The sequence below is a fragment of the Psittacula echo genome (assembly GCF_963264785.1).
Source record: "Psittacula echo genome assembly, chromosome: Z".
Classification (NCBI taxonomy): domain Eukaryota; kingdom Metazoa; phylum Chordata; class Aves; order Psittaciformes; family Psittacidae; genus Psittacula; species Psittacula echo.
The window spans coordinates 28,307,270-28,327,731 of record NC_137742.1 but is presented as its reverse complement, the minus strand read 5'-3'; the positions used below and the strand labels follow the sequence as shown (position 1 = coordinate 28,327,731).

Below are 20,462 nucleotides of genomic sequence, written 5' to 3'. Positions count from 1 at the left end.
GGGGAATTGATTCTGCCTCTGATAAGCAGGATTCCTCAGGTAGTGCCATGCCTATGCTTCAAGCTTATATGAATATAAAGCCTCGAGTGGCAACTCCTTTACTTGCAGCATTCGCAGGCAATATTTGTGTAGGGAAAACAGGGTGCTGTAACTCAGAGGCAAGCGCCTCTGTTTCGAATAAACAGATTCAGTTTTGTATTGTAGTACAAATATTATAATTCTTCTTTGCCTATTGTATTGTTATCTACCATTAACTATTAAACCTGCATTTATCACTTATAAGTAGAAATTAGGACCATAATTTAAGACTACTTTTCTGAAGCCTTTTTGTGTGATGATACATGGAAGTGAGTTACTGACTTGACTACTCAGTGTGTTATCAGCTGTGATTTCATTGCAGTATCACAAAGTCCTCCTTTTTTTCAGAAATCCCAAGAGAGATACCATAATAAAAGCAAAACCTCTGCTGGTGTAACAAGTAAGTTAGGAGATGTAAACTTAGCACTTCTAAGTTAAGCTTTGTTAAAAACCTTGGGACCGACAACAGGAACTTTCCTGCATCATTTTTGTGTCTCTATTTTCATTTCAATATCTGTAAGAAAGTGTGTGTGTCTCTCATACCAGTAGGATTTTTAAAAGAAATTACTGTTGAAATAACTCATCTTCTACTAAAATGAGTGGGAGTTTTGCTATGTTTTGTTTTTGGTGAGAATGAAAATCAAAAATAGTTGGTTCTGTCTTGTGCTTTTGGGTGTATCATTCATTGGATGCACAAATATTTGGGTCTCCTATGTTCAGGTTGCAGTGTTAGAGCATGTGTGATTTGAGATTGTTTTCAGTAATATCCATGCTGGAGCTATTCCACTTTGCCTACAGGCTTATCTTTATATTCTGTGGAAGACTATCGTGCTCTTGTACCACGGCAAGCAGACATTCTTTACACCCAGTATGGGTCAATATGAACACCAGGTAGTGTTTCTCAGTATAAACATGCTATTGATGACATACTCTACATTGTTTATCAAAATGTGTTGCACTTTGCCTCACAGATTCCCTGCCTGGAGATACTTCACAAACGGTGCTCTTCTCAGCTCATTCTTCTTCCTCTATGCCTATCGGACTCTCTGCTGGAAGGAGGGAAGCCTCACAACAGTCCCAGTTCTTGTCCAAAAGTGTTCCCAGTGCCAGTTTTGAAAGGTAAAGGGCAGCTGCTAGGGGACTATGCTAAACAGTCCCCATATGCTAAATAGTCCCCCTATGCTAAACAGTCCCTCTATGCTAAATACATCAAATTTCTAGGAAAACTGATACTATTAAATAAACATGGGATTTTTTTTTTTTTTTTTTTTTTTTTTTTTTCTGCTGTAGAAGATCTATGCCATTTTCTGAACAAGACTCTGAGACTAGCACCTGGAGGTCCAAGTCACGGTCTGAAGAGATGTTACAAGCATTAGGGACTGTTTCTTCAATGGATCCTTTTATGATGGAAGGTGAGAAGTATTGCACAGATGTTGTATTTTGTATTGCACAGATGTTGTATTTTATAACCTGTATTAGAAAGTGCAGAATAGAAAACCTCTTTATTAGATATAGGAAGTAACTTCATCTGCTGAAAGAACTCCTATTTTTTTACAATTACAATTGTGTCCCTCATTAAAATGTTACAATCAGACACATTAGTCCTAAAATACAAATTTTCCTTTCTTCCTTGTGACTAAGTCTTTGATGACTTTTAGAATATTTTTGTGTGGTGTTAACATTTTAAAATAACAGGGATAAATGTATTTGGCATCCTTGCAGAACCAGAAGACTGATATATTTCTGCACTTAGCCATTCATCTCCGTCGACAGTATACATTGCAAAACATAAACCTACATCACCTGTATTTCCCCAGTGGCCCCAAAATCTTACCTCCCACTGGTAAACTGCCCTCCTAAAATGGCTGCATATCCTTGTGAAGTGAGTTGATATAGGCTTTTTCTGTAGCTAGGTGTGAGACCGGATTCCAGAGCTGAAGGGCATTCAGTCACAAAGGATAGTGCAGATATCTTTCACTGGACATCTCCTTACAAAAACGTCAGATTTTATTTTTAAATTTCAAAAAATTTCTTTAAAAGAAGAAGTATAAGAAGGATTTAATATGGGAAAAGAACAGTGGGGTTTTTTTCTCCTACTACCTGGTCACATTTGCATTTCAACACTTTGATAGTGATATTGACATCTGGCAAGCTTCTCTGTTGTAAAGCTGCTGTTTGCAGAAGCTGTTTGCAAAAGCCTTGTCTAAAGTTCATCCCTGTGATGTGTTGCTGTGATGTATGAGTACATCTCTGTGTTAATGAGATTATATGTTTTGTCACAGATGATGTGGATTTGTCTCAGTGGACTGATCTCCGCACAGATGCACAAGAGTTTGAGGCAGAATCCTGGAGTCTTGTTGTGGAGCCAATGTTCTGTAGAAAGCAAGAAAAGGATGTCATCAAGAGGCAGGATGTCATTTTTGGTCAGTATTTCAAAGCTTCGTGTAGGTTTAAAAGCAATTTGGCTTAGAAACTAGAGAGGGAACCTGCATGTTTTATGCTCAGAAGAGTGAATGCTTCAACTCAGAATAATCAGAAGGTTCAAAGAACATTTTGGTCACAAATTACGATGTGTCCTAGAGCTAAGGAAATTGAGAGTACTGACTGCTAGTGACATGTCTACCCTGTTCACAGAATGGTTGAGGTTGGAAATGGCCTCATCTGATCCCCAGCTCAAGCAGTTGTAACCCCAGCTTGTTCAGTGGGGTACAGTTGAGAAAACTATGCCAAAGCCAGATAAACTAAGTCTTCCTACTTACATAACCTATTAGATTTGAGGCTCACACAGAAAAAAATTCAACTGTGTGTTTGAATGTTGCTAAAGTCTGTCTTAGGTGTGCAAAATATTCAGGTGGTTATAATGCTATGCTGTTTTCTCTCCTACTGCAGAGCTGATGCAAACTGAAGTGCATCACATCCATACCCTGTTCATTATGTCTGAAATATTCAGGAAAGGGATGAAGAAAGAACTGCAGCTGGATCACAGCACAGTGAACAGAATATTCCCCTGCTTAGATGAGCTACTGGAGATGCACAGGCAATTCTTTTGCAGGATGAAGGAGAGACGGCAGGAATCATGTGAGGCAGGGAGTGAACGTAATTTTGTCATCAGCAGAATTGGAGACATCCTTGTGCAGCAGGTAGAATCACCAGCTCTGTTAATCCTTTATGTACTTAAGTTTCCCAAACTGATCGATTTATTTACTTTAAAACTTTTGTGGGCAAGAAGAGAGTTATGATTACCTCATAAAATTCAAAGGCTGTTCCCTCCAGATTGTTACAGGCTATTGAAATAGCAGTGGGAGAAGACCATTAATAAGAGGTAAGTGTGATGAACTTGGGATGAACTTCTACCTATGTGGTACAAGGGACAAGGAAACTGATGAACTTGGTCCTGTTCACAGTAGAAAGCCGCTGCAGTCCTATCATGGACTCCAAAAATTGAAGCAGTGGAATCACTTTACTAACAGCTGAGCAAAAGTGTGAAAAATTGACTGGAGAAGAAACTACTCTTTCATTTCTTGTAGCGATCTGGCACAGGGCATCTGGAGTTGCTGCTCACTAGAAAAGGGGTGGTCTTTAGGTCTATAGACCTATATAGGTGGCTGTAGAACAGCTGACTATCTGCTTGCTGGTCACACTTCTAGCACTTCACACATTCCTTGCAGTCAGGAGAGTATGGTTTTTCATCTCAGTCAGTCAATTTTCACTCCACTGAAATAAAGCATCTGAACCATTATCTTGTCTAGAAGTTATGTGGAGATCAGACAAATGCAAACAAGCCTAAAGGGATTGTGATTGCAAAGAGGTGAAGGAAGCACCGTTACAATAATTGTTCTAGCTGTTATTGGCAAGACTGTAGGGGAAGTTGCTTGTGCTCTACCAGCCTATGTTCTTCCTCTTGCTCTTAAAACCAGTTTATTCTTTAGTGGTGAGCCCTTTTAGTGAAATTCAGAGAACCTGAGAAACAAGTAGCATAAAAGTTCGTATTTGTACAAAATACACGAATTGAAGGTATACACTTTCCTGTTAGGTGCACTAATGAGCATAATTCACTTACTGATTTCTTCAGTTTTCGGAGGAAAATGCAACTAAAATGAAGAAAATATATGGAGAATTTTGCAGCCATCAAAAAGAAGCCGTTAATCTCTTCAAAGAGTTGCAACAAAACAAGAAGTTCCAGAATTTTATTAAAGTAAGTTTATGTGGAAATGGATCACTATTGACAAAATGCTCAGGAAAAAGACATGTAGCTTTTACTTAGATTTAGGATTGAAATAATATTCAGTAACTCACTTTTATTGGCCAGTAAAAATGGAGAAAGTTTTTCCTCCTTAACCAGTGAGCCGATAAATTACATTTTCTTTCAAATTTTAGAAAGCTTTGGCATCCAGTGTGCATTACACACATGTTCCTGTTACGGTACACCTCATACCTCAGGGCAGCAACTGTTCCTTGGGGATGGTTCAGATAACCAAGCATTTTGCTTTAGTTTATTCTAATGCATTTAGATCATATTTCTTATTAGTCAATTGGTGGTTTAATGAGCTTTTACTACTTAAGGTATATATTTGTATCTGCAGCTGAGAAATAGTAACCTGTTGGCACGACGCCGAGGAATCCCTGAGTGCATTTTGCTTGTCACCCAGCGAATCACCAAATACCCTGTTCTGGTTGAAAGGATATTGCAATACTCAAAAGGTGAATAAAAGCTAAAGCATTGCTTCATGTCTGCAATCCTAGCACATTTCTAACTTAAGGAATATACACTGCTGCAATATAACGAAAAGGTGAAATTCACTGCTCTGTAGAGAACAAGGGCAAGGTAAATATCTCCTGTTCAGGCAAATGTCACCTAAACTTGGTGTCTGGTGTGTGTAGTCTTTGTCAAGGCTGGGCTGTGAAGATTTTCAACATTCCAGCTGAGTAAGCCATAGAAATCTAGAAGAGAATACTTGTTTTAGGAGAAGACCTTGACTAGATGATGTGAACTAATTCAGGCATACATCTGCACCTTCTTGGAAAGAATTCTGGTGGAGTCTCTTGTAAGTAGGGCTAGGTAAATGTTTTGTAAATGACTCGCCAGTTTTTCAAACAAAGCTTGAAAGACCTCTGGAATTTTGTAGAGCATTTTAGAAATACTAATAACTTACAGATATTGCCCCCTAAGTGGGAAGTAAAAAGCATTGGAGAAAGTTGTATAACCAAATGCAAACCCCTTTATGCTTCCAATCTTGTTTCAAGGGCTCAATATATTATATGATTTACTTAGTAAGTAAAATTTTTTAAATGCTAACAGCTCATAAATATGTCAGAAACTATTCAACATGCTGGTTTGACTTATGAGTACATCTGAGGTACATGTCATCTTTTAATAAGCAAGTCAAACAAAGGTAGATGCCTCTAATATTTCTAGTAAATTGATTGCCAGGTTCAACTTAAAATGGCATATTTATCAATTTAAACTTTGTATCATGCTGATTGCTCACAGAAATCAAGGAATGATATCTTATCTTGAATATCCTGACCACTAACATGTTTTTTTGTTTCATACAGAAGGGACAGAAGAACATAAAGACCTATGCAAAGCCATTTGTCTAATCAAGGACGTGATTGCAGAAGTAGATTTGAAAGTGAATGAGTATGAGAAAAAGCAAAAACTGTTGGAAATTCTCAGTAGAACTGAAAACAAAACATACACCAAGCTTAAAAATGGCCATGTTTTTAGGAAGCAAGACTTGATGAGGAAAGAGAGGATACTTCTTCATGAAGGTTTAGTGTACTGGAAGACAGCAACTGGTCGTTTTAAAGGTATTCCATCTGAGCAATAAACCCCTTTAACTCTTTGTTTACAAATAATGTATGAAGACTGATTTGTTTAAGAATGAAAATACTTTATTATGACGTACTGCAAACACAAACTTCTGAAGTATTGAAAACATGCAATTAATTGCTAGAAGAGTAGTTGCAGAAGCTGCCATGGTTTCTGGGTAATCCACTGTATATGTGTAACAGGAGGAGTTCACATACAAAGCCATCAGCTGTGTTTCTTCTTTCTGTCCCCTGCTTTTATTTCATTGGTTTGCAGTTTCATCCCATAAAATAAGAGTTTTGACTTCTACAGTAATACTGTTCACAGTACTGGCTGTTGAAAACAATGCATGAAAAATCATGTGCTGTCACATCCCTCGACCTGCTGTCCATGGTGCTTTTGATGCAGCCTGGCAAATGGTTGGCTTTCTGGCCTGCAAGCGCACGCTGCAGCTGGCTCATGTTGAGCTGGGTCATGTTGAGCTTCTCATCAACCAACACCCCAAGTCCTTCTTCTCAGGGCTGCTTTCAGTCCAGTCCCTGCCCATATGCCCATATAATTGTATATACTTTAATTGTATGCTGTATATATAGTACTAATTGTACTATAATTGTAATAACTTTAAATAATAAGCAGTTACTTTCCTTTTCAATTTTAAAAACATTCTTTTCCTTTTCTCATTTTAAGACACCTTAGCTCTGCTTCTAACAGATGTCCTACTGTTCTTACAAGAAAAAGATCAAAAATACATCTTTGCAGCTGTTGTAAGTATATTACCAGATGTTTGAATATACACATTGCACATTTATTCATATATTTATCAAAAGTTAAGTCCTTTGATAGGTTATTCTCAACTTTTTTTCTTTTTTCCCACTCATAGGTTAAACCCTGCTAATGTTTTCAAAACAGTAATATATCAATATATGGAAAATTAAGTTTATTTTCAAAATTAAATCACTTTTTGAGGAAGAAGGATGCAAATTACAGAATGATATTTTTAGTGTCATGCCTCATTTGATTATGAAGGCTTGAAGTAAAGCAGGCTCTTTCAAGTATCTAAAACAAATTTTAACTTCTGGTTCTGTAAAACAAACCAGAAGAATAATTCTAACTGCAGATGTAGTAGTAAGCACACACAAAATGTAGGAAAGGTCATGCAGAGAAGTTCCGAAATTATAAAAATGTTATGTGGATACTGTGCCTCAGTATTGCTTAGCCTCTGGGATTTACTTTTTATCACATTCCCAGTGCTTTACTTGTTCATAAATGTTATAATATATATTAAAAAATAGTTATAAAGATGCCTGAACACTTAAAGCTTGCAGCTTCTTATACCTGGGGAAGATGTGTAGTCTGACTATACCAGGATTAGAATTAGTCCAATTAATAGAAAATCATGCTCTTTTAAAAGTGTGATGTTTCCTAGGAAAGTAATTTATTATTTGCTGTGACTGTTTCCCCCAGGACCAGAAGCCTTCTGTTATTTCCCTCCAGAGACTCATAGTGAGAGAAGTAGCCAATGAAGAAAGGGGGATGTTTCTGATCAGTGCTTCATCTGCAGGGCCTGAGATGTATGAGGTTCATACCAATTCCAAAGAAGAACGTAACAACTGGATGAGGCATATTCAAGATGCAGTAGAAAGGTAGAGCAAAAGGCTTCTGTTTTTCACCCTGGCAGTCCAAAACAGATGTGAGATCAGTTGGATATTTGTGGCAGCATGCTCTTTGTTCTGCATTGCACTGGATCCATCATGTGAGGCTGGGATTTCCACTGAGCTCAGGATTCACAGACCCCAAAACCTCACCGTCGCTTCTGCCAAATTTCCCATGTTACTTCTGGTTTCCCACTGCATCAGCAGACCCTTCCCACTCCTCATTAGATGTCCTTACCAGCCATTTCCTCACTTTCACCTTTGTCACTGAGTGCTTTCCAGAGTCCTGCAGGTGTTCATACAACCATTTTGGGGAAATCCTCCATCATGCCTGTTATCTTGGTGTCAGTTCCTTAAAAATGGCAGGGAAAGCATTGCACCTCATGGGGCCCAAGCTTATGCTTAGCACAGCAAACCTGCATGAGGGCCAACCACCTATTTGCTGCATGATGCAGCCTTACCAGAATTAAAAGGAATCCTTCAGTCTGGTTTATGTCAGTTGCTGATTTTTAAGGAAGCAGACAGATGGCATGCTTCTGGATTGTAACAAAAGTTTGTGCTGACGTTATGTTCTGTTTATTATGAACAGAACACTATACTGAAGACGAATATATGATGTGCAGATTTTGGTTTATCCACCTTTGTTTTTCTTTCATGTTTGAAGCTGTCCAGAGGAAGAAGAAGAAGGAAAAATGAGTGAATCTGATGAGGACAGACGTATTGCTGAGGCCAAAGCATGCAGAATTCAGAAATGTCAAGGTGTTGTACCTTTCCTGCCACTCTGATAGCTCCTGCATCCTGACAGTTCAGGATAAATGAATCATGCTCCCATACTGACTGTTGGGTTCAGAGTGGCTTGATAGGCAGAGCCACAGTGGAAGAAGCTGGGGTGATCTGATGGTATAATGTGAGTTTATTGAAAGAGAACCACTTTTTTCCCCAAACGCTTCTTATTTTTGCCACTTTACCATAAGTATGAAAAAGAAAAATGGATGCTTTCAGAATAAACAGTGGATTTCCCAGATTAGCATCAGGGTCAGGTAGTTTCATGTTCATGGAAATATTCAGATCTTCAGTGATTGTGTGGCTTTGTGCTTGTTTATGGCATTTCATCCTTTGCTGATATTGTTTTCATCTGAAAATGTAGCTAATAGGGATAAATTCTGCTTCCTTGGTTCCCCGACATGTAAATTCCACATCTTTATCCTACTATTGGTTAGAGAAATAACATCCATGTCCTACTTGTAGAGAGTCACAGGAAAGTGCATCTTCTGCTGAGAAGTGTTCTTTGATGTTGAGGTACTGAATCAGTGCATCTTCTAGCTGCCTGAGCGAAGAGCTTTTCCAGCATCGATCATTATGAGTACACAGGAGGTAGTTAGGCCCCAGAATGCAGCCAAGACCAATTCATCAGGGTAGAGCACTGGCCTAACTCTCTGCCAGGGTCTTTGCCAGCTTTCATAAGGACAGACTATGGAATGAATTTTGGTTCCTGGCCACTGAAAAAGGGCCTAGCTTGAGTCAGCAATGTCTGTGTTATGCCATAAGGATTAGAAGAGTGAATTTGGAACGTGCTTTGCCTGCATGATAAAAAATATTAATATGGTGTTCGATTTTGATTGACAGAATCACTGAGTAACCAGGACCAGCAGATCTTTAGTTGTTTGGAAAAGAAGTTGCATATCCATGCAGAACTGGTAAATATGAGTGGGTTTGAGGATGTTCATGTGGAACCTTACCTCCTTATCAAACCTGATTCTGGAGAAACTCCACAGGCTTCTGCATTGCTGGCAGCAGCACTCAAAGAAGGTGAGTTTGCATGGGGAGAGTAAGCTGGTGGCTCTTCAGATGGGGAAATAATTCAGGGTACCAAAGTACAGCCATATTGGCTTGTGCTGCTATTCTGTCAAGTCTGAAGAACTGGCAGTGTCAAAACTTGCAAATGGCATTGAAGAGGTGTATATTTGTCAGATGCATGAGATGGTACTTGCCAGATTGTAATATAAGAGGTATGTTTAGTGCATAAACACACATATAAGTAGGCAGGGACAGGTTGCACCTGATGATTGTTTCCTTAGCTATCCTTGCAATACAGCCCTGTGATGCAGAACACAGTATGATATTGCATGTGGTTCCTCACCTTCACTTACTTTGGAGGATTTTAATGATAGATCAGAATCATGCAGGGCATATACACACCAAACTGCAGATGATGTGTCCCTGCCCATGGCAGGGGATTGGAACTAGATGATTTCTTTATGGTCCCTTCATCCTGAAATCATTATGTGATGGTATCATCTGGGCAGATCTGCAGAGAAACACTTGCCAGAATTGCTGTAGGAGCTATGTTTTTCCTGCATACTAACAGATGATAGCCTTATGCTACCTACAGGGCTGTCCTCCAAAGGAAGGAAGGGAATGGTATTTGTGAGTACCTTACCTAATTGGAAGTTTAACTAAGCTCAGCTGAAAATAATCCCGGTAAACTAAGCTGTATCCAGCATGGGACCTATGCTTTTGAGAAGGACTGTAAGATTTCAGGAGCTATCACCTAAATTGAGATCTGTGGGCTAATAACATTTCAACCAATAAAGCAGTGAAGTTGTTCATCATTCTAAAGTTAGAGAGCATTTTATTGATAAAATTGATAAAACTTGGCAATAGTATGTTGGCTAAAATGGCAGCCTATACTTACACACCTGATCTTCCCACTTCTAATTTTCACTTTCTGTCATGCTAATGTTGATGATGTCTTGGATTGCTTACAATAGAGGCAATTTGAGGGGATCATTTTCCAGAAAAGAAATTCTAAGTGCCTGAGGTAATAGCAGACTCTGTAGGAATAAGACATTGCCCACAGTAGGGAAGGATAGAATTAGGGAATGCTTAAGCCAATTGGATATACACAGATCCATGAGATGAGACAGGATAAATGAAAGGCTGCTCAGGGACCTAGCCAATGTCATTGTGAGGCTGCTTTCTGTCATCTTTGACAGGTCACAGTGATGAGGTTTGTGATGACTTGAAGAAGGCAAGCATCACACCCCTCTTCAAAAGGGAATATATAGGGAATAACAAAATAGTTAGCCTCACAGCTATCTCTGAGACAGTAATAGAACAAATCGTCCTGGAAGCCATTTCAAAGACCATGAAGGAAGTGACCGGGAGCAGCCAGCATGAATTCATCAAGGACAAATTGTGTCTGGGAACCTGACTGGTCTTGTTATGAGAGGAGATCAGCGCGTGTTGTTTACTTTGACATTTGCAAGGTAAACAACATGCAACTTCACCAGTGTGCACTGGCTGTGGTATCTTTACAGCTGAATTAGTGGGATGTGGACTGCATAACTGGGTGGAAAATAGGGCTAGACTGCTGGGCTAGTAGGATTGTGAGCAGTGATAGGATGTCCAGCTGGCAACATGTTATTAGGGAATTCCCTAGTAACTCCTAATAACTCCTGATAAGTTCCCTAATAATCTCCAGGAATAGCCTGGAGAAGAGAAGGCTGTGTGGAGACCTCATAGCAGCCTTCCAGTATCTGAAAGGAGGCTATGGGGATGCTGGGGATGGATTTTTCATTAGGAACTGTAGTGACAGGACAAGGGGTAACGGGTTCAAACTTAAACAGGGGAAGTTTAGATTAGATACAAGGAAGAAGTTCTTTACTGTTAGGGTGGTGAGGCACTGGAATGGGTTGCCCAGGGAGGTTGTGAATGCTCCATCCCTGGCGGTGTTCAAGGCGAGATTGGACAGAACCTTGGGTGACATGGTTTAGTGTGGGGTGTCCCTGCCCGTGGCAGGGGGATTGGAACTAGATGATCTTAAGGTACTTTCCAACCCTAACTGTTCTATGGTTCCCATTTGGGTGGCTCCTGAGATCAATACTGTTCAGTGTATCTATTAATAAAGTTAACTAAGGGATTGAATACACTCTTGGCAAATGCAAAGAAATGCAAAATGCAAATGAAGTGAGCAGTGTGCTGGAGAGACCTCTACAGATTGGGGAAGAGGGCTAAGAGAAAGCCCTAGAAGTCTGACAAAGACAAGTGGAAATTCCTGCATCTGAGGTGGGATAACCTCATGTGTTGGTACAGGCTTGACATTGGCTAGACATAAAATAGCTTTGCAGAAGTGGACCTGGGAGTCCTACTTGACAACAGATTGACTGTGAGGCAGCAATGTGAGCTTATGGCAAAGAAGGCCAACTGCCCCCCAGGCATTAGGAGGAGAGGTGCCAGCAGGTGGTGAGGGAGGTGATACTTCCTTTATTCACTCCTGGTGAGTCCTGTCTGGAGTGCCGTGATTGGTGCTGGGTCCCAATGGAAGGAAGGCATTGACAAACTGGAGCAAATCCAGTGAAGGGCACTGAGATGACTTCACTCCAGATGACTGGAGAACATGACCTCTGTGGAAAGGCTGAGACAGTTGGTCTGTTCCGTGTTGAGAGCAAAAGGCTTGATAGGCTCTCACTGCTGTCCTCAGCTGCCTAATAGGAGGATTCAGAGAAGCCAGATTTTTTTGTGGAGGCACATGGTGATAGGACGAGAGGCAAGAGGCACAAGTTAGAACACACACAATTCCAGTAAATGAAAGGAAAAATTGTATACCATGAGGGTCAAAAACCTGAAAAGGTTGCCCAGAGAGGCTGTGAAGTTTCCATGTTTGGAGATGTTAGAAGCTTGTCTGTGCAAAGCTCTGAGCAACCCAATTTAGTTCGACCAGCTTTGAGTAGGGCATTGGACTACATTACCTCTGAAAGTCCCTTCCAGGCTAAATTATGATCTGGTGTCATTGGTTTATACATTAAGGAACATTTAATGTGTGTTTGTAATTCTGTGTATTTTCCTCTCTAGTTGAAAGTCTGCATGTTGCTGTAACATTACAAGGGAGTGAAACAGACAGATCACCAGAAGAAAGTATTGAGGAGTTAAGTGTGAGGCACAGGCTTAGTGCTGATGAAATCTTGGAATCTGTTCCTACTGGTGAGTAAAATTTGAGGCTTTTACATATTTAGAGTGCTAAAATAACGGATACTGGATTGGGGTTTTTGGAAAGCTTTCTCAATCTGTGGCAGAATCAATAGAAAATAATGTAATAAAAGTTGTCTTTGGGCAAAGGCAACTAAATTGTCAAGTAACTTCGTTTAAGTAAACAAATGGTTTGCATCCACTGCACATGCCTGCATTCAGCAATATTGACAGAGATTTGCAAATCTCCATATGCTTTCTTATTACTTATTTCCTATTACTCAACTCCAAAGCAAATCTATATTGCAGTATAGGCCTTTTCTCAAGTCAGCTCATTTTTGCCAGAAGGCCTGAAAATTGGTACTGATATTCCAGTAATTTCAGTTGTAAAAGCCAGCATGAATTTCTTGTAACAAGAATACAAATGAAGTCCTGTAAAAACTATTGCTGCAGAGCATTTTTCATGGTACAGCTATACTTATCTCTGAACTTTCATAAGTGAAACACTACTAGTTTTTAAGGTAGAAAAATTGAATTGTCCTACCTGTGCCATCTTGGCTCCCAAATTCGTATTTTCCCAGCTTAGAAACCATTATATATCTCCAAATTATGTAAATCTCTATTTTCAGCATCCTGCAAGTAGCTGTAAAAAAGGCTTGCCCTTTGTCTCTCTAGTTAGAATATGCTTTGATACCTTTCTCTTGCATTTTATTGGGGCTTTATTTGTCAGTTGCAGAGTCATCTGAAGTTGATCTCAGTGTTGAGAAGGAAATGGCAGGTGCCAATCTAGAGGATAAGGTATTGTAACTGATTTTTCTTCCTGTGTTGTACATAGCACTCTGAGCACTGAGAGTGTAAATGCTGTCCACATTTTTCTGGGGTATCTAAAGACTGTTCCAAAACACAAAGCATGGGATAGGCACATTTCACCCAAATTCAGGTAATTCAATTTAATACAGGTCACTGAAATTAATAATGAATTTTTAAAAAAGCAATCATAAACAATCAAAATGCAGAACAATTTTCCTGCCAGGCTTACAAATTGGTGGTTGTAGTAACAGCCACAGTTCTTCCATGCCACTTGTATGGGCCACTTAAGAGCCTAGTTCTCTGCTGTTGTCATTCAATACATCCATCTCTATGGATCTTAACAGTAGCATGCCCTTTACTCCCTCCTCCTATTCACAAGATGATGAAAGTCTCCTGCAATGACAGAGACCTCAGCTAATGCAAGCAAGACTTATGCACTGGGGAACTTTGTCCTGAGAATAAGGATTGGTTTACACCAGCTTGCTTCAGAATTTTGAATTAAAACAAAGTGGAGCAATTAGAGAACAGAAGAGAAAGAGCCCTTTTTTCGAAGTCCTGTAACTCATAAGTAAATCTGGGGAAAAAGGAGGATCTAAAGTCAGTTCTGGACAAAATGAGGAATGACAAATTTCATGTAGCAGCAGAGTGATGGAGTAAGAGTAGAATGAATTACTGTGTGTAAATAAAGTGAACTGTAACTGTGGAGTCCTTAGTTGGAGAAGCAGGACCACAAAAGGAATAAAGTGGAGAGACATGACTTGAAATGGAAAGCAAAGTTTGCTAGAAAAGGGGATACTTAGTATTAGCATACAGTCTTTGCATCAGATCTGAAAGAGGGCTTGACTGCCTGGAGCCTTATTTGTTTTTTTCCTAGCTATTTCTGGAAGACTCTTGATAATACACTGACCTCCCTATAACCTTGCCTGATGTTCAGCTCTAGGTCATCTTACTTACCAGGCTGCTGTCTTAGAAGGGAGTAGGAAGAAGAGTGTGTGTGGAAAAACTGGGATGAAAGCGAATGTCCAAGTGAGGGAGCACAGAAGCTAGGTGAGGGGAAATAAAATAACCTAGTAGAGAATACAGGGACTCAAACCTAGCCCATTAGATGTTCCACATGAAAATATTGCCAAGATTACAAGTTGCAGCAAGGGAAATTCTGACCATATATAAGGGGGAAAAAAGGAAATACGACCATGAGGGTGATGAAGCAGGAGCAGATTGTCCAGAGAGATTGTGGTCTCTATCCTTGGAGGTTTCCCAGATTTGCCTAGAAAAGGCCCAGAGCAACCTCATTTAACTTGGAAGCTTTGAGCTGCGTCTGGACTAGAGGGACTTGTAGCAAACTCTCCCGCGCTAAGTGAATATAAATATATAAATAATAGTCTGCCCTATTATTTGGGCAAGGCTCAAGTCCGTATCTTATCGTGTTAGAATCAGGCTTACCAGGAGGTGGCAGAACGAGCAAACAAAACAAGCAAGGAAAGGGCTTTCAAGGGCGGAGGACGTTGTGCTGCCTGCTTTCGGTCGCGGGGTGTGCAGTCCTAGGGCTGTGGGGCGGCAGCACCGGGCTCGGGCCAGCTAGGCTGTGAAACCCTGAGCGGTAGTCTCCAGCTCGGGGGTTAGGAGGTTACATGCTGATCAGAAGGGAGAGCTTTGTGCAGCACATAGGGTACCAAATGGGCAGCTGTGAGAGGTGGTACTCATCTCATTCTCCCTGCTCCTGCCTTGTAATCGCACCTCTAGGGGATTGGCTGAGGCACTGTGCATGTAGTCTGCCCTGGGATCTGACCGTCCTCATCTCTGGTGCTGCTCATCACTTTGAACCACAATGCGGCGGTGGCAGCGACCCACAGGACAGGTTAAACAGATGAATATGTTGGCTTGGACGTAGCTGAGGCTTGTGCTGAAGCTGTATCAGTGCAGCGGCAGTTACCCTGGCTAGTGTGACTAAACCTGCTTGGGCTTATTGCACTCACTGGACTCATGCCAAAGCCAGCTTAAGCCTTCAATCCCCATGTACACCTCCTGTGTTAAATTTAAAAAAGGCTTCAAAAACTGAAAGAAAACTCACTCTTGTTCAGCATGTGAACTATGCTTTGTACAATTCCTCACCCTGCCAACATACCTTTTCCCTCACTCTCTCTCTTGGCCCTGCTCTTCCTCCTTGCCCACTGCTCATCTTGGCCGCCCAGCAAAAGAAGTGGAGCTGTCTTGTGTCAGTCCTTGTGCTCTACAGAGGTATCCACGCAAAGTCCTCTGCTGCTCACAGCAGAGTTGAGCAGTTGTGTGTCTCAAAGGTGCAGTGAGGAGAGGAGAGGGTGAAGATGCAGAGAGGGAATGGAGAGAAATACTGAAGGGAGATAATGAGAGAGAGCAAGAGAGCAGAGGAGGGGAGGAAATGCTGCAGCTGGTGCTCACTTTCCCCTTAGCTTGTCTGCGTTGAGCTGTGTTTTGGGGCCTGGTCTTTTTCATCTTCATTTTCAGTTATCACAGCTAAATGGAGCAGCTGCTGTGCTCTCTGTGGTGGAAAATGAGACTCAGTAGAGAATTTAAGAGAATCAGATTGAGAGCGCAGATATTCCCCAAACCCTCCTCTGCTCCACTGAAAAAAAAGAGTGAAAAATCGTACAGGAAGTCTTTCAGTGTGGCCTCAGAAGGAATTGTGGTTTATTTCTCCACTGTTTCACTCTATTTTTCTCAGAGGAGCTGTTTTTCATGCTGCAGGGATTATGGGTGGCTTCACCCCATAAACTTAGCTTCTTTGGAAAGGGGTGCAAGGTGGAAAGAGTGAAATGTCTGAGCCTTGCTGCAGTGAACAACAGTAACCACGCTGGTGTGTTTTGCAGAGTGTATTTGGCACACAGCCTTTGCTCAGCACCTCACAGCACATCTGAGGCATTCGCCGTAGTACCCTAATGTGACTTCTGCTAGCTTCTTGCTACATTAATATATCTGTTTTTGAAGAGTCTTGTTCTGTTTCATCTTACTATAAGTAATCTAAACCCACTGTGCTGTACACAGAAATCTGGTTACTGTATTTCAAAACTGTCAGGTAAACAAAGAATGAATGGAAATGTCTTTTCTGCATAGCATTAGTCACAAGAGGATTAAAATTGTGGATGAAATATGTTTGTTTTTACAGTTGTGCTTAGAATCCCTAGTGATTTCCACGGAAACTCCAATGTTGATGAATTATTATTCATTGTAGGTTATTGCTTCTGTCTTTTTTCACATTCCCACAAAAACATTTGACTCAGCACTGCATATATTAGTGATATGAATGTCTCCACTAGTTTAAAAGAAATACCTAGATGATACAATTCTAAAGTTAAAAACTACTTTATAAAGCAACTTGTGTTTATTTTAGGGAGGAAGTATGAGTTTCCCAGGATCTAAAGGGACAGAGGTGAGTTTATTTAAACCCCAGACAGAATGTAGTAACTATTTAATTTACAGTAGTCAAACCTTTGAAAATTCTCCTTTATTTTCTAGATTGTACAAGCAATCCAGAACTTAACCCGTCTCTTGTACAGCATGCAGGTAACTACTACACTGCTAACTTTGTAGAGTAATTAGTCTTAATAATTTACATCTTAAGGTTTGTTGGCCTACTTTTAGGTATTATGTCAGTGTATACTTACCTCTAGCAACTGTTGAATAAGTTGTCATACAATATATTTTATTCTGTATCAGTGGGAGTTTTCTTTCAAGAATTGAATAATACTTGCTTGGAGATCAAGCTACCCCCAAGAAGATGTGTGTACAGTCAGAAAATTTAGGGGGAAAGTAATGATAGGTCTAGCTGAACTGATGTAATTTCATGTACAGATTTCTGAAATTATAGTTCAAAATACTGAAAAATTTTAGTATTTTTTTCTGAATAATATGCTGGCTACTGGTAAACAGGGCGTCTGCCACTGAGGTAGCAAACTCAACCCATTTGAGATATTTCAATCTCAATTATTGTGTATATTCTATACGGTCTTAGTTTCACATTTTTGCCTCTTTCATGCCAAGTTTGACTTATTTTTTCTTATTTAGGTGCAGTTTTTAACTATTTCATCTGAGTATGTTTAATTTTTAGACCCCCTTAACATTGGCATAGTTTATAATAATCCTGGAAACCTTTGTCTTAGAAGTTAAAGAGATGGAGGCAAAGCGATAACAAAATAAAAAGCTTGCAATTTAGGCAATTTTTTTTTTTAATTGAAAAACGAATAGCTGAACACCAGAGGGGCAGTAAAATAAGGCTTGGGATCATGTCTTACTTGTTCAGACCATGAATTAACCTTGTCCTGTTTATAAATCACTGGAACCGACTAAATACTGGAGGGAGAGCCAAGAAAAGTGGGAATTGCACATTGCATTAAGTTAAAAACTCTGGGGTGGATGGTATGGGGTAACGGGGCTGTGGGAATTCTCTGGGAATGTGTGCTGAAGTAAATTCCCATGTCAGCTCATGAAGATAGGCTGTGCAATAAGTGCCTCAGCAGATCTAGGGCTTTCTTGCTTTTCTTTTTTCTTAATCCCAGCTATTTATTTTTGGGTTATTGAAAGATGTCACGATCTTTAATGCAAACAATGTCACAACATCCTTGTTAAGGATGGAATATAGCGCTCTCGGTTATAAAGTAAACTATTGAAACATGAAAACTGAAATCATTACTATACTGAAGATTTCTGCCAGCACAGATACCTGGGTCAGGCGCAGGTAGCAGTATGGTTCTGATGACATGACTATATTGGCGGGTGCTTGTAGGACTGATGTTAGTAGGACGGTGCTGTTGCACCTTAGCAAGGAAAGCCTTAGGGTTGGAGCGAGCTGTACTGGAAACAGTACAGTTTTGACTGTATAAGCCACATCTGTGTTAGGAATACTGTGGTGAGTGTAGCATTCCCTGTGCCTTAATGCCATCTTCAACCATGAAAAATAATTTTTCCTATGTGTTTTAACATCTTCTGACAGAACAGGACCCCAGCTGTAAGTGAAGTGCACATGCACAGCTATAACGTAAACATATATAATAACACTTAAGTGTAAACCAGAAGCTGTGTTAGAAGTGCTTGAAATGTTTGAGTGCTTTTAGAAGCATCTCTTAGTAAAGGCGTGAACGCAGATTTTACCCTACTTCCATGAGGAATAATATCCCAAAAAGCATTAAGCGCTGATATTATGGGAGGTTGAAGCATTTTTACATAATGCTGCTACATAAAAATACAGAAATGGATTAATGTTAATGTTTAAACATTTGTGTCTGATTTTGTTGTGGTGTCTAGGCAGCATTAGCTATCCAAGACAGCCACAGAGAGCTCCACAGGTTACTCCTGCAGGAGAACGAGAAGGCTGGTCGAGGCCATGGTTCTCGGCTAAACCTCCTCCTGGAGCAAGAGAAATACCGGAATCTGGAGAAACAAAGGGTGGAGCTGGCCAACATACACAAACTGAAGCAGCAGTTCCAGCAGGAGCAGCAGCGGTGGCTGCGAGAATGTGACCAGCGGCAGCGGGAGCAGGAGGCAAGGGAAGACCGGCTGAAAGAGCGGGAGAGGGAGTGCAGGTGCCAGGAAGAGCTGCTGCACAGGAGCCGACAGGGGCTGGCGCTGCAGCTGCAGGAATACCAGCAGAGTTTGGAGAGGCTCCAGGAGGGCCAGAAAATGGTGGAGAGAGAAAGAGACAGTATGAACATGCAGAAGAAGCTCCTCTGGCACTTGAAACACGGTCCTCAAAGTAGCCTGTTGTCATCCACAGGGAGATATGAGGTGTGTGGTTCCCTGCTGTAATTTCATCCCCACTGCAGACCTAGAGAGACTTTTCTTGATGAATAGACTAGTATGTCTGGGTTTTGTTGGTTGGTAATGTAATGAAGGAGCATGTGCAAAGCTGAGGTTCAGGCATATCCAAGGGCTTTGTTTGAACCTCATGAAGTTTTACCAGGGGAAGTGCAAAGTCCTGTCCCTGGGAAAGAACAACCCCATGCCTCAATATATACTGAGATGGGCATCCAGCTGGAAAGCAGCTTTGCAGGACTTGTGGGTCCTGGTGGACACTAAGTTGAATATAAAACAACAATGTGCCCTGGCTGTGAAGTAGGCTAGTTGTCTTCTGGCAAAGTATTCCTAGTAGCTCAAGGAAGGTGATCCTTCCCCTTTGGCCACACCTGGGTACTGTGTCTAGTTCTGGCTCCCCAGTACAAGAGAGACATAGAGCTATGGTGTAAGCGATAGGGGGGGGGATTGGAGGGAGGTGGATGGGTGAAGGGCCACAAATTTGTTTGAAAGACTGGGCATCTCTCTTGTGAGACTGTTCTCACTCTGACACTGTTCAGCCTAGAGGAAAAAAAGCTTATGGGTATTCTTATTAATGTGTATAAATACCTAAATGGAGGGTGTAAAGAAGATGGAGCCAGTCTCTTTTCAGTGGCACCCAGTGACAAGACTAGAGGCAATGAGCACAGACTAAAGTAGAGGAAGTCTAAACACCAGGGAACACTTACTTTCCTATGAAGGTGACCAAGCACAGGTGCAGGTTAGCCAGAGAGGGTGTGGAGTCTTCATCATTGGACATACTCAAAAGCCATCTGTGTGGCCCTGCTTGAGCAGAGAGATTGGGCCAGATAGCCTTCAGAAATCCCTTCCAGTCTCAACCATTCTGTGATTTTAAGAGGAGTGCCCTATAGAAGTCAAACTTAGACTGATGGGTATTGAGGAGGTGGAAATTACAGGTGTTATATTCTGTGTTTTGTTATGTTTTGCCTCTATGTTTTCAGGATACATAGTGTCTCCATCTCTTATATGAAACCTAAATTACGGTAATGCTTGAGGCATATAAAGCTTTTAGTGAAGTCTTTGGCTGCTGTCCTTGTTCCTGGACAACAGCACTGACTCCAGTGAGAAAAAGTGACTGCCCCAGGGGTGGGAAATGCAAGGCTCCCATGTGTCAGGCCCTGCTCTCCTGCTCCCCTGAAACAAGCAGCACTTTAAGGGAAGAGATTGGTGTGTGGCTCCATCCCTGACGGTATTATTCCTTGGAGATGGTCATTATTAGAGGATTGAATTTAAAGTAGCTCTGAAGCTGCTTAAGTATGTAATACTAAAAATTATTAAGTTTTTGTTGACAGTGAAGGATAGAGGCTGACTCTGAACTC

General features: G+C 40.8%; 1 protein-coding gene across 1 annotated transcript in view; it reads left to right on the top strand.

The window, feature by feature from the left end:
• ARHGEF28 (Rho guanine nucleotide exchange factor 28) overlaps positions 1-20,462 on the top strand; it is a gene marked incomplete at both ends in the record, with an annotated part of 116,740 nt that overhangs the window by 78,002 nt on the left and 18,276 nt on the right. The window contains 17 exon segments of the mRNA XM_080638411.1: positions 427-478; positions 1,050-1,197; positions 1,369-1,490; positions 2,361-2,501; positions 2,968-3,218; positions 4,151-4,273; positions 4,662-4,779; positions 5,635-5,889; positions 6,578-6,654; positions 7,355-7,533; positions 8,207-8,301; positions 9,169-9,351; positions 12,397-12,525; positions 13,241-13,308; positions 16,688-16,726; positions 16,813-16,860; positions 18,598-19,077. Coding sequence (XP_080494537.1) covers positions 427-478; positions 1,050-1,197; positions 1,369-1,490; positions 2,361-2,501; positions 2,968-3,218; positions 4,151-4,273; positions 4,662-4,779; positions 5,635-5,889; positions 6,578-6,654; positions 7,355-7,533; positions 8,207-8,301; positions 9,169-9,351; positions 12,397-12,525; positions 13,241-13,308; positions 16,688-16,726; positions 16,813-16,860; positions 18,598-19,077 — 2,508 coding nt within the window.